The sequence below is a fragment of the Rhincodon typus genome, chromosome 3 (assembly GCF_021869965.1).
Source record: "Rhincodon typus isolate 14 chromosome 3, sRhiTyp1.1, whole genome shotgun sequence".
Lineage (NCBI taxonomy): Eukaryota > Metazoa > Chordata > Chondrichthyes > Orectolobiformes > Rhincodontidae > Rhincodon > Rhincodon typus.
The window spans coordinates 107,841,879-107,856,325 of NC_063334.1; the positions used below are offsets into that span (position 1 = coordinate 107,841,879).

General features: G+C 42.2%; 1 protein-coding gene across 1 annotated transcript in view; it reads right to left on the reverse strand.

Annotated features, from left to right (window-relative positions):
- LOC109932135 (teneurin-3) overlaps nucleotides 1-14,447 on the reverse strand; it is a 793,882-nt gene that overhangs the window by 148,247 nt on the left and 631,188 nt on the right. Inside the window, exons 12-14 of the mRNA XM_048594011.1 lie at nucleotides 9,119-9,329; nucleotides 7,534-7,635; nucleotides 5,507-5,701 (exon numbers count right to left, since the gene is read on the reverse strand). Of these exons, the coding sequence (XP_048449968.1) occupies nucleotides 5,507-5,701; nucleotides 7,534-7,635; nucleotides 9,119-9,329 (508 nt within the window). The remainder of the gene's footprint in view (nucleotides 1-5,506; nucleotides 5,702-7,533; nucleotides 7,636-9,118; nucleotides 9,330-14,447) is intronic.

Here is a 14,447-nt window from a genome sequence, read left to right on the forward strand (position 1 = left end):
ACAATAGTGGACATTGCAATAAAAAATGTTATTCCATAAAATTTACAGTATATTGCATAAGAAAACAGCAGATAACTCCACGGTTGTCAATGTGTGGAACCACAGGAGATGAGTGCGATCTTAAATAAATATTTTGCGTCAGTATTTATTGGAAGCTAGGGAACTTGAGAAAATAAATAGTGATATCTTGAAAAGGGTCCATTTTACAGAGAAGGAGGTGCTGGAGATCTTAAAGCTCATAAAGATAGATAAATTCCAGGACTTGATTGGATGTTTCCTAGAACATTGTGGGAAGTTAGGGAAGAGACTGCTGGGCCCTTGCTGAGATATCTGTATCATCAACAGCTACGGCTGAAGTACTGGAAGACTGGAGATTGGCTAATGTAGTGCCATTATTTAAGAAAAGCTGTAAAGAAAAGCCAGGGAACTACAGACTGGTGAGCTTTACACCAGTGGTGGGGAAGTTGTTGGAGGGGATTGTGAATGGAAGGATTTAAATGCATTTGGAAAGGTGAGGCCTGATTAGAGATAGTCAATATGGCTTTGTGCATGGGAAATCATGTCTCATGAACTTGATTGAGTTTTTGAAGAGGTGACAAAGCGGACTGATGAAGGCAGAGTGGAAGACATTGTCTATATGGACTTCAGCAAAGTGTTTGTCAAGGTTCTGTATGGTAGACTGGTTAGTAAGGTTAGATCACATGGGATCCAGTAGGAGCTAGCCAACTGAATACAAAATTGGCTTGAAAGTAGGAAACGAAGGGTAGAGTTGGAGGGTTGCTTTTCAGACTGGAGGCCTGTGACCAGCGGTGTGCCACAAGGATCGGTGCTGGATCCATTGCTTTTTGTAATTTACATGAATGATTTGGATGTGAACGTAGGAGGCATGGCTACTATGTTTGCAGATGACACCAAACTAGCTGATGTATGGACAGTAAAGAATATTATCTAAGAGCACAAACAGTTCCTTGATCAGATGGGCCAATGGGCTGAGGAGTGGCAGATGGAGTTTAATTTAGATAAATGTGAGGTGTTGCATTTTGGTAAGGCAAACTAGGGCAGGATTTACAGTTAATAGTAGGGGTTGGGGAGTGTGGTCGAACAAAAAGACCTGGGAGTGCAGATGCATAGTTACTTGAAAATGGCATCACAGGTAGACAGGGTGGTGAAGAAGGTGTTTGGCACGCTTGCCTTCATTGGTCAGAACTTTGAGTATAAGAGTTGGGACACCATGTTGCAGCTGTGCAGGACATTGGTTCGGCCACTTTTATAATATTATGTACAGTTGTATAGGAATGATGCTATTAAGCTTGAGAGGGTGTGAAAAAAAGATTTACTGGAGGGTTTGAGTTAAAAGGGGAGGTGAATAGGCCTGGGCTATTTTCCCAGGAGCCTCAGGGTTGAGGGATGACCTTATAGAGGTTTATAAAATCATTAGGGGAATGGATAGGGTGAATTTTTCTCGGGTGGAAGAGTCCAAAACTAGACGACACAGGTTTAAGGTGACAGGGGAAAGGTTTAAAAAAGACCTGTGGGCTAACTTTTTCATGTAGAGGGTGCTGCGTGTATGGAATGAGCTGCCAGAGGAAGTGGTCGAGGCAAGTATATTTACAACATTTAAAAGACAAAAGGTAAATGAAAAGGAAGGGTTTAGAGGGACATTGGCCAAATGCTGGCAAATGAGACAAGGTCAGATTGAGATGTCTGGTTGGCACGGGCGAGTTGGACGAGGGTCTGTTTTCGTGCCATACAACTCTATGATTCTAATTACCAGGTAGCAACATTATGTTGACAAGACAATTAAAACCAACATGCGGTTTAGTTTATGGCAACGTCTGAACTCTGATTACATTACTGCATTGTAATTACTCTCAGCTACCCATTAATCTTTCTATAATGTTTGTCCCAATATAAACCAGCAACTGGACTAAACAAATGAGCTTTGGAATGAAAAGACACATGCTTTTAGATATGGGTTTGAAGGTTTCCATTTGGAAAACAGTCTGGGGAAGTTACTTTTCAACATTTGGCACAATGAACACTCCAGGAAAACAGCTAGATACTTACAGTGTGTCAAAATTATCCAGATGACGCCTAGGGCTCAATTGTGGCTAAGTGTTGCGCTTCTGCTTTATAATGAGTTGTTAATAGCATCCTAGCGTTTGACATAAATTGATCCTGACAGAGATGAATATCTTTAATAAATGTCACACAGTTGACAGCCATTCTCTCAGCAAAAGAGGCCTTACCTGCTTATACATGGTCAATGTAGCAGTTCTTTTGCAGGCAGTTCTTAAGAAGCTGTGGGTGTCATAAGCAAAATCAATCGACTCAGCGAAAGTATGAGGGATGAAGATTATAGAAGGAGCTTGCCTCAGAAAGAATAGTGTAATGATTAAGTCTGGGCAACAGCCTTGCACATCCCTGCTACGTACCAATGGGCACACAGGGAACAGAGGGACAATGCCAAGTTTCTGGGAAGGTGCCCATTATAATTTAACTAATGGCTCAATGCTCCTTCAATGTACATTAATTCAGTGTAACATTTTATGATCTGGGTTTCAGATCAGAATAATTTAAACAAGAAGCTTTAGCTATCAGACAAAGATATCATAATTGCTACTTGATATTTCAGGTTCCTCCAAGGTATGTGGCTTTCGAGCCTCACTGTTTAAGTTAAGGCCGAGCAGAATGCTTTGTCACTGCAGTGACTACCCTAGTCCAGCGAGTACATTAAGACTGATTTTCTTGGCTGCTTGGACAAAGTGGTTGGAGGTGCATGGGGCAGGAAAATACTGGGGAGTTGCACCAGTTCAGTTCTCTGATGCATTTCCACCTTCAGGGAAGATTCCCCACATGGAGTAGGAAGGTAGCAACTGTTGCCATTCCTGATGCAGTGGCAATGATTCCCCTCCATTCTAATGGACCTGACCACCTTGACCTTATTTATTAGCAAGTGGCAGAGGTTTGCTGAACTGGTACCAACCCTGACAAGTGTAGTTGCTCTCAACATCAGAGCGCTGAAGCACAAGGAAACTTTCACACCCTCACCTCGGGATTAGAGAGTGTACAGCACTTTCCTCTGACAAGCTTCAAGACTCGCCATTTTGAACAGACATTGTGTCTGACCGCCACAACATGATACAAAACACTATTTGAGACTCTTTCTGCCTGGCACTGACTTTGTTTGATTTGGGCTTGGACAAGAAGGGCGGAGAATCCCAACCTTATTCAACAACACTTTATAACACTATGCAAGGGGTGAAGGGATATGGATCAAGGACAGGCAGAAGGGATTAGTTTTATTTGGCATTATGTTCGGCACAACATTGTGGGCCGAAGGGTCCATTCCTGTGCTGTACTGTTCTATGTACAGTGTTTCAATCCTGTTTGGAAACAAAGAGTCAGCAGCACTCGAGAAGAAGTTAATACATCAGGTAAGATAATACAATCGAGTTGGCTGGGCATTAGTTTCTGGAGAGGCCTGATAATAGGCTGCATCCAACCACCTTCTTTTCTTAGTCCAACCAAAGTCAAATCAGTGATTGACATTTTCACCAAAGTTTGCAAATCAGTCCAAGGTTAAATGCTCTTTGTAATTGATTAATCAACCCCACTCTCCTGATCTTCCCCAACAGCTTTGCATATTTTCCCCCTTCAAGTGGACAGTCAATTCTCCTTTGAATGTTCCAATTGAATCACACTTTCAGGTAGTGCACTCCAGATCAATCATAATTCATTATACAAAAGAATATCTCCTTGCGTTGTTTCTGCTTTTCTCACCAATTCCAGAAATCCTGGTCCTTTGATTATTGATCTTGTGCTCACAGGAAACAGCTTGTCCATATTTCCTTTATTAATTTTGAACATCTCTAATAAACGTTCTCTTAACCGTCTCTGTTCCATGGAGAACAATGCCAGCATCTCAGCCTTCCCAGATAACTAAAGACCATCATTCATGGTACCGTTCCAGTAAATCTCTTAAACACCCACTCAAATGCTTAGAAATTGGGGCTGTTAATCTGATCCAATCAGGGAGCCCTGGCTGACAGATGTAAACAGGAGTGTCAGCAGTTCTGTTCACTCTGAGAGCTGGCTCTGAGGAAGCCAGACCGGTGTCAAGGACTCTCCACATGTAAATAAAGGATGACTTGGTGATGGGATACTGGCCTCTATGGAGTTATTTAACCCTCCTAATTACTTGCTGTACCTGTATGCTAACTTTGTGATTCATGTACTTGGATACTCAGAGTCCTGGTACCATTCTCCACTAAAATAACATACTGTTATTTTTTGCTCTTTCTGCCGAAGGGGCCAAGTTTTTATTAACATTTCTTCTCATTATAATTCATCTGTTCCAACTTTGTGTCACTTATTTAACCTATCTATATCCTTTTGCAGACTCTCTATCTCCTCTTCACTGCTTACTTTCCTACTGATCTTTGTATGGTCAACAAATTCAGCTACCATACATTTAGTTCCGTCATCCAAATCATTGCTATAGATTGTAGAGCAAAGAGGACCTCGCACAGATCCCTCTGGCACTCCACCAGTTACAACTTGTCAACCTGAAAAGGACCTGTTTATCTCTGTTCTCTGCTTCCCATTAGCTGTCAATCCATCATCCAGGTTCATGTGCTACTTCCCACACTTGTCGTGTGCAGCATCTTGTCAAATGGCTGTGAGTAATCAAAGTCCTTCCATCATTTGATTGCACTATAAACATGTTTCAGGGAAACCTTTTACAAAATTAGCTCATGTCTTCTTATTTGTTGTAAGGTGAGGAGAGCAGCAATAAATGCGTTTGTGAGACAACTCATGTCCTTGTGGAGAAATAAAGAAACACCTTTTTTTTAAGCCAAGCTCAACTCTGTTATCACTGACAAAAATCATAGGCTAATTATAAAATGGCTGCATCTATAATTCAACCAACTTAACAGCTTCTGACAACTAAAAAGGATGATGTTTCCATTAAAATATGTCAATGTTTTTGCACATTACTCCTAGAAATACTGGCGAATTTAAGTGAATTTTCAGGGAGTTGATTTATGCAGTGTCCTTTCTGAACACAAAAAAAAACTCTTAGTGCCAAGTCTCAACACATTCTCATGATCGAGTGAATATTTGAGTGACAATATCTAAGAGTCTTCTGTGGTAGATAGACAATAACAGACATCATGTTGGTTAGGCAACTATTGGTGAGAATCTACTTCATCATATAAGTGACTTAAATACAGTAGGATGGAACGTGCAAATCCGAGAAGTCTGTATCCAACTACAGTGCACTAATAATACCGCATAATTTGCTGCATTGTTAGAAAAAAAAGCATTCAAGCTTAATAGGTTAACACCTGCACACAAGATATAATAGAAGCGCATTAAGATGTCATTGATGAATAACACTGATCAGAAGCTCCATCTTAATGTCTCAGCATGTCGAGCCACTTTGAATTGATTTCCAACAAAACAGTGCTCTGCCTTTTGCTGCCATTCTATTGTGCCGTACCTTGCTCACACATTTCTCCTTTGTAACCTGAGTTACAAACACAGGAGCCCATGATGCAGACGCCATGTGCTCCACACAAAGGGTCTATGCACTGGGTTGAGGGGACATCACACTCCGTTCCTTTCCAGCCACTGTAACAAAGGCAACGTCCCTTGGAATACTGGCCATTACCGCTACATAATATTGGACATGTTGCTGCACAAAAGAAATGAGAGCATATTAGAACCAGGTCGGGAATAAAACAGCAATAAAGTGTGCAAATCTTAAATTTTCTTTTTATCAAAGAACCCCACAATGTTTTCTGTAATGTGTTGCAGCAGTTCTCAATGATACTGAATTGGTTCGACCTTCGATAAATATATTTACCAACTATAAGCGCCAAGAAAACAAGTTCTGAGGAAGGGTTACTGGACGTGAAATGTTAACTGACTTCTCTCCACAGATGCTGCCAGACGTGCTGAGCTTCTCCAGCAATTTCTGTTTGTGTTTCTGATTTATAGCATCTGCAGTTCTTGCAGATTTTTATTAAGTATGTTATCGAGGCTTCTAGGCTGCATTCCCTGAGGTGGGTAGCTGGATTGGGAAATTTTGGGAGACCAGCCCAATTTAAAACACCCTGTCATTACATAATTGTCGCTCTAGGGCTGGGTGCAGGATATGGAGGGGCCAACAAACCTCAGCTGTAGATTCCAGGCTACGGATGTGGGTCAATGTCAAGTCAGGCTGCATAATAAAAGCAGTCAGGTCCTCTAGACCTCAACCCTCACACAATCGGATCCCTGTGGCTCCTCATGTTTTCCATGCCAACTTAGTGCTAATGCGTGTCCCTTCCATGCCATTTGTCTAATACACACTACGTACAGGATGAATAATCCAGATAATTGCAATAGTTTTGAAATTTTTGAAAATGCCCATTCAAAAATGGTTTTAGAAAAAACTTTCTGAAAAAATTTTCTGAAGAAGGGTCCTGATTTGAAATGTCAACTTCCTGCTACTCTGATGCTGCCTGGCCTGCTGTGTTCCTCCAGCTCCACACTGCGTTATCTTTGAAAAAATTAATGGCTGTTTCTATAGCATAACAAAAGTGTCAATCAAACAGACCATTCAATTGTCAATCACAGCGGATTGAGATGAGGAACCATTTCTTCACTCAGATGCTGGTCGACCTGTGGAATCTGTCATGAGAGAGAGCCATGAAGACTGAGCCACGGAGTGTATTTGAGAAAGACAGCGATGATATTTTGGATTTTAAAGGCATCAAGGGGTATGGGGAGAGAGCAGGAGTACGGCATTGAAGTACAGGATCAACCATGATCATACTGAATGGTAAAACAGGCTCGAAGGGCCAAATGGCCCACTCCTGCATCTAGTTTCTATGTTTCAAACACTTTACTCCTCAATTCTGTCCAAATAAATATTGGGACATTGACAGTAAAAGAGCACAGAAAGAGCAATTCACTATAAGCACAAAAAGATGTCACTCAAGCAAACAATTCACTTCACTTGTCGAAACAGATTGCTTGTGAGCTCATACGTTTATCAGTCTGGGTTCTCAGCCAAATATGCATCATGCAGATAGGTAGAAACCTACTCAAGGCGTCCATGTTTATGAGGACACAATAAACAGCTGCAAAGTGTTTCAAAGGTCGTGAAGCACCAGTGTTGAAAAAGTTGACCTGACTCCAATAAAATTACCAGAGGCTAGGAATCACCTATGCCCATAATGGAGCCAGGCAGGCAGGGAGTGCAGAGTTCCTCACTACCTGTGCCCTTATCCCAAGCTGGTGAAAGCTGCTAGAATTGGGTCTCACCTACTATTTTTAAGCAGCTTCAGAGTTGGCCCAACTCCGAGAAAATCTTGCCATCAGAACTTGTTGTAATGTAAGGTACCACTGCAACCAGTGGCAAAACCTCAGGCTGTTTTGCATCAATCCCAAAATGGCTCCACCTCCTGTGTGTGTACCATCTCCTGTCCTTGTCAACGACTAACAAAACATTTGGAATTCTAAACAAACATCTTGACTCACCTCTTGCACAATCAGGTCCAAAGAATCCTGGGAAACAGTGACAAGCTCCAGAAACGCATTCCCCATTTCCATGACAGTTTCGTGGACACTCCACTACAGACTCTGTAAATAATCCAATCTTCAGAATTACACGAGATTTGCATTTTGAGAAAACACATTGTTAGGTGAAACAAACCTTACTCCCATAGGAACTACAATGCCTTCGACATGAAAGGGATTCCACTTCAGGGCTAATGACAATTGGCATGATGGGACACCAAATATTGTCCTTATGTAGTTGGCACCACAGAACCAACAGACAACAGCAGTATCAATAATAAAAACAGAATTCAATCTTTAAAGAAAGAAAGAATTAGCTTTTACACAGCAGTGCTCACGGCTTCATGAAGTTCTAAAGTACTTTTACATCCAAAAAAGTATTTTTGAAGTGTCGTCACTTTTATTTTATTCACTGTGGATGTGGGTTTCTTGGCTTGGGCTGGCATTTATTGCCCATGCCTAATTGCCCTTTAAAGGAGTGGTTTATCAGCTAGTTCAGAGGGCAGTTTTTGGTAAACCACATTGGATCTGGAGTCACATGTCGACCAGACCAGTAAAGTATGGCAGGTTTCCTTCCTGGTATATGAGTAAGATAGGTGGTCACATGGGTGCCATTAGGCCAGATATTAGAAACAGAGCAGCCAATGTATGCAAAGGAAGTTCCCAGAAACAACACATGAACATGACCAGATCATCTGTTCTGGGGACCCGGGTTCAAATCCCGCTACAACAATGGTTGAATTTGAATTCAATAAATGTCTGGAATTAAGAGTCTAATGATGACCAGGAATCCATTGTCGATTGTTGGAAAAACCCATCTGGTTCACAAATGTCCTTTAGGGAAGGAAACTGCCATCCTTACCTGGTCTGGCCTACATGTGACTCCAGACCCACAGCAATGTGGTTCACTCTTAACTGCCCTCTGGGCAATTAGGGATGGGCAATAAATGCTGTCGAGCCAGTGACGCCCTCATCCCATGAATGAATAAAAATTACACTGATTGCTGCCATTAGTCAATTTCATTGGGTACTAGATTGGAACTTGTCAACAAGTGTGAGAAGAAATAATTGTAATCATTGTGACATTTGTAAAATATCAAACCAAGATTAACTAGAAGGACAAAGGCCGCAAATACATGGCGACACACCACTCCTAGTTCTCCTCCAAGCTACTCAGCATTCTGACTTGGAAATATATTGCTGTTCCTTCAGTGTCGCTGAGACAAAATCAAAAACAGCATTGTGAACGTGCCTACACCAAACGGTCAGTTCAGGAAGTCGGCTTGTCACCTTCTCAAGGGCAACTAGGGGTGGGCAACAAATGCTGGCCCACCCAGTAACACCCATATCCCATGAATGAATTTTTTAGAACGATCAAATGCTTGGTGGTCTATTTCACGTTTAGTGAATGGAATCTTCAGATAGATTCAGCCACTATCAGTGGAAAAATAGTTTGTAGCTTGAGGAAGAAATTATATATTAGTCAGTAACAGCGAGAGCCAATGCTTTCTTCAACAAATCCACACACAAGAGTATCAATGCCTACCTATGACAATGGTATTAAAGGACACATGCTCGGGAGTTTTCCCATCATTGTAAAAAGCCAGGTGCCAGACTCCTGAGTCAAGGTACTGGATGAAGCCGGCCTCTTGGATGCTCACTGCTCTGATGTGCCGTCTTCGGTGCTCAGAATCAGTCAGGCTACGCTTTTCCCTGGTGATCAATCTGCTGCCGTCAAGGAGCTCGACAAAGTCATACTGAGAAGCAGAGGCACAAGTCGTGAATCAGACACGAATGTGGAAGCAAAGCAATGGACACTTTTCAGGTACAAAGTCACTAATGATGACCGTGAATCCACTGTCAGTTGTCGGAAAAACCCATCTGGTTCAATCATGCCCTTTAGGGAAGAAAACTGCCATCCTTACCTGGCCTGGCATGTGACTCCAGACCCACAGCAAGGTGGGTTTGTTTGGGATTATAAGAAATTCATTTAAAGCCTCTTTATACAAAAAAAAACATTTTATGTACACACCATTTGGTCTAAAATTATTTCAAAGCCAGATTACCGTTTTTATTTTCAACAGTTAGCTTTACATTTTGTTTTCATAAGTGAGCCACAAAGTTAGAATAAGAAAATACATTCATTGCTCTGGAAAATATTAATAGGTTGCACAGACTTCTCCTGCTGTTTCTCGTATTTGAGTGGACATGAATGCAATGGATATAGGTGGAAGCTGTGAAGATTAAGGCTTTCAAAAATACACCCACAGACCCAAGTTCCAGAGTTTGACCACGCCTCTGGATACAGACCGGCACTGTTTGACGAGTATTATAAGGTATGAAAGATATGCATCATAACATCCTGGATTTCATAATTAGAGACATTGATTATGGAAACAACAATACCCTTACAAAATACAAATTCAATTCTGGCATCACATTTTGGGAAGTTGTGAAGACTTTGATGAGGATACCAAAGAGACTTATGAGAATGGTTCTGGGATGAGGGATGACAGTTATGTGGGCAGACTTTAGGGAAGACAGAGATTCAGGAGGATTGAATAAAGCCAGGAAAGGCTGAGAAAGAGGAAATAATGCGACACTGTTACCATTGGCTATATAGTTGATAACTGTATTGCAAAAGTAGACTGGCAAAATAATGAGAGCTATCATAAAGGAAAATATTGTTCTTGAGGGTTAGGATCTTAAACACACTGCCAAAAACACTGACAAATCCAAATCCAAAACAGAATTTCATAAGGGAATTGGATAAATAGTTTAGGAGGAGGACAATTTTCAGGAAATGGTACAAGAGTGGAAGAATGGGACAAAAAATGTTGCTCTTCAATCAATTTCGTATGCTCAAGAGACTGAATGGCCCCCTTTCTTTCCCATGATCCTACAATAGAGAATTATATTTTTGTGATCAAAGACTAATAATTCCAACAGCTACTAAAGTAAAGGCTGTTTTATTTCTTCTAAATTCAAATGTATTCATTTAAGATATCAATTTTTAATTAGAATTTGTCTTTCATGGGAAACCTCAGACCTTCACAATACTTAGTGGCCGTTGAAAATGAAAGACTCGATTAAACACACATAGGGGCTCTTAAGCTGTAAATAAGGTTAGGGCAAAAATTGGCAAACATTTTACACTGGGTTTCGATTAGCCACACCTCGGAGACTGAAAAATTGAGCAGCAGGTCTAATGGATAGAAAGTAGGCCTGATGTGACTGAAGGAAAGACTTGCCATGAAGCATGTCGAGAAATGTATGTTAACAAAGTTCAAAAAGAGATTGGTCAATCTGAAGATTAAACGTGCTGGTGTCCAGCTGATACCACAGGTTTCTGATTATTTTTATTCCCAACTTTATGCACTGAAAGGCCTGACTTTTGCTGAATTACAGCTCCAGTGGTACTGATGTACTCTCAGTGGTACTCGCTGCCCTCCAGTACTCATTCTGTGAATGGCCTATGATCCTGACAGTCTACAGAGGGCACTGCAGCAGAATGTGTTTCCTGTCTCAATCGCCATCTGCGAGGTACAACCCCTCCAGAAAGGGGGCAGTATGCACGTGGAACGTTGTCTGATAATTCCTGTGCTGACACCCCCATGATTCAATGTTATATGGAGGTTTACAGCATGGAAACAGGCCCTTTGGCCCAACATGTCCGTGCCGCCGATTTCACAATTAAACTAGTCCCATCTGCCTGAGTATGGGATGTGATCTAAGCTTGAGATACAAAAATGTTTAAGGGAAATTCCAGGTCCAAATGACTGACTAACACTTGGGCTCTGAACTTATCCAAAGACGATTGTGCCATTTTGTAAAATCAGTGACGATATTAATTCTGTGATAGTTCCTTTAGAATGAGAGATTTCAAATAGCTGAAGGGAGCCAAGTTAAGTGATAGCTTGTTCATAATATTCACACTCATTACAGTGCCCATTTTTTCATTTGGATAAAAGAATAAAGGAACAAATTGGCATCTTCATGCCCATGAGGAAGATCTGTTTTTAATGGAGTGAAGGTAGCTTTAAAGTGGACCAGTGATTGAATCTCTCAGATTACTCGCACTGCAGTGAAGATGAAAATTTGCTTCAATATTCTGCTTTTCCTTGAAGAAGCAAGAAAACACATCCCACTGAGCACAATGGCAAGACACTTGGGACTTTTGCACTTCATGGCAGTGGCTGTGGATCTAACAGCACGGAAACATATTGCCCCAGCACTTTCTAAGTTCCTGCCTCATTGCAGCATGTTGCTGGGAAGAATACAACAGTTGGATCTGGGTACAAGATAAGGGCAATGATTTTCAAGCAGTGTCCAAAATTGGCATGAAGTTCCTGGATGAGACTGGCATGAGTCCCATGTTGACCCAGAAGAGGGCTGCAGAGTGGTGATGCTGATTGGCTGACGTGGGGAAAATTTGCATCAGTGCAGTCACTGCTTCCAGAAGGTGGTCTGCAGAGGGGCTGTTGTCAAGTGCCAGTGAGGCGAGAAATAGGAAGATAGTAGTACAGCTCAACACATGGCTAAACCAATGGTGTAGGAGGGAGGATTTCAGATATTTGGACCATTGAGATCTCTTCTGGGGCAGGTGGGACCTGTACAAGTAGGACAGGTTGCATCTAAACTGGAGGGGCACTGATTATTTTTATTCCCAACCTTGTCCCTTTCTGCACTGAAAGGCCTAACTTTTGCTGAATTACAGCTCCAGTGGTACTGGCTGCCCTCCAGTACTCATTCTGTGAATGACCTATGATCCTGACAGTCCTGGCTGGGAGGTTTGCTGGTGTTACTCGGGAGGATTTAAACAGATTCAGCAGGGGTGGGAAGCAAAGCAAAGGTGAATTGACTCAAAGGGAGCTAGAGAATAGGGTCGGTGCGAGTCAGAGGAAGAGCAGGCAGGGTGTGGTTGCTGATCAAAGTGGATCTGGTGGACTGAAGTCCATTTGTTTCAATGCAAGTTGTGTAGCAGGTAAGGCAGATGTACTTAGAGCTTGGATTAGTACTTGGAACTATGAGTTGTTGCTATCACAGAGACTTGGTTAAGGGAGGGACAGGATTGGCAGCTCAACATTCCAGGATACAGATTTTTCAGGCGGGATAGAAGGGGATGTAAAAGGGGTGGAGGAGTTGCACTACTTGTTAAGGAGAATATCACAGCTGTATTGCGGGAGGACACCTCAGATGGCTCATACAGCGAGGCAATATGGGTAGAGCTCAGGATCAGGAAGGATGCAATCACAATGTTTGGGGTTTACTATAGGCTTCCCAACAGTCAATGGGAGATAGACGAACAGATATGTTGGCAGATTTTCGCAAGATGTAAAAGTAACAGGGTTGTTGTCGTGGGTGATTTTAACTTCCTATATATTGATTGGGACTCACCTTGTGCTTGGGGCTCGGATGGGGCAGAGTTTGTAAGGAGCTTTCAGGAGGGCTTCTTGAAACAGTATGTAGATAGTCCATCTAGGAAAGGGGCCATACTGGACCTAGTATTGGGGAATGAGCATAGCCAGGCGGTCGATGTCTCAGTAGGGGAGCAGCTCGGGAACAGTGATCACAATTCAGTAAGCTTTCCGGGACTGATGGATAAGGATCAGTGCAGTTGTCAGGTGAAGGTGCTAAATTGGGGAAGGCTAATTACAACAATATTAGGCAGGAACTAAAGAATGTAGATTGGAAGCACATGTTTGAGGGCAAATCAACATCTGGTATGTGGGAGGCTTTCAAGCGTAAGTTGATAGGAACTCCAGACTGGCATGTTCCTGTAAGGATGAAAGATTACTATGGCAAGTTTAGGGAATCTTGGATCACGAGAGACATTGTGAGCCTAATCAAAAGGAAAAAAGGGAGCATTTGTCAAGGCTAGGAGGCTGAGAACAATGAAACAAGGGTGGAATGCAAGGAAAGTCGAAAGAAACTTAATACTGAGAGAGGTAAGGGAGGAAATTGCTGGGGGCTTGAGGGAAATCTTTGTATCCTCACTGGCTACAGGGGAGGTCCCAGAGGATTGGAGAATAGCCAATATTGTTCCTTTGTTTCAGAAGGTGGCAGGGATAATCCAGTTAATTACAGGCCAGCGAGCCTTACGTCAGTGGTAGAGAAATAATTGGAGAGGATTCTTTGAGACAGTATTTACTCCCACTTAGAATTAAGTGGGCGTATTAGCAAGAGGCAACATGGTTTTGTGAAAGGGAGGTTGTGTCTCACTAACTTGGTTTGAGTTTTTTGAGGAAGTGACGAAGACGATCGATGAGGGTAGGGCAGTGGATGTTGTCTACATGGACTTCAGTAAGGCCTTTGAAAAGGTCCCTCATGGCAGGCTGTTACAGAAGGTAAAGTCACACGGAGTTAGAGGTGAGCTTACAAGATGGATTAAAAACTGACTCGGCCACAGAAGACAGAGGGTAGCAGTGGAAGGGTGTGTTTCTGATTGGAGGGCTGTGACTCGTGGCGTTCCTCAGGGATCAGTGTTGGGACCTTTGCTATTTGTAATATATACAAATGATTTGGAGGAAAATGTAACTGGTCTGATTAGTAAGTTTGTGGATGACACAAAGGTTGGTGGAATTGCAGATAGCGATGAGGACTGTCAGAGGATACAGCTGGATGTAGATCGGTTGGTGACTTGGGCAGAGAGATGGCAGATGAATTTTCATCTGGAAAAATGTGAGGTAATGCATTGCGGAAGATCTAATCCAGATGGAAAATATACGGTAAATAGCAGAACCCTTAAGACTACTGATAGGCAGAGGGAGCTGGGTGTACAGGTACACAGGTAACTGAAAATAGCAACGCAGTTGGAGAATGTAGTCAACAAGGCATATGGCATGCTTGCCTTCATTGGCCGGGGCACTGAGTTT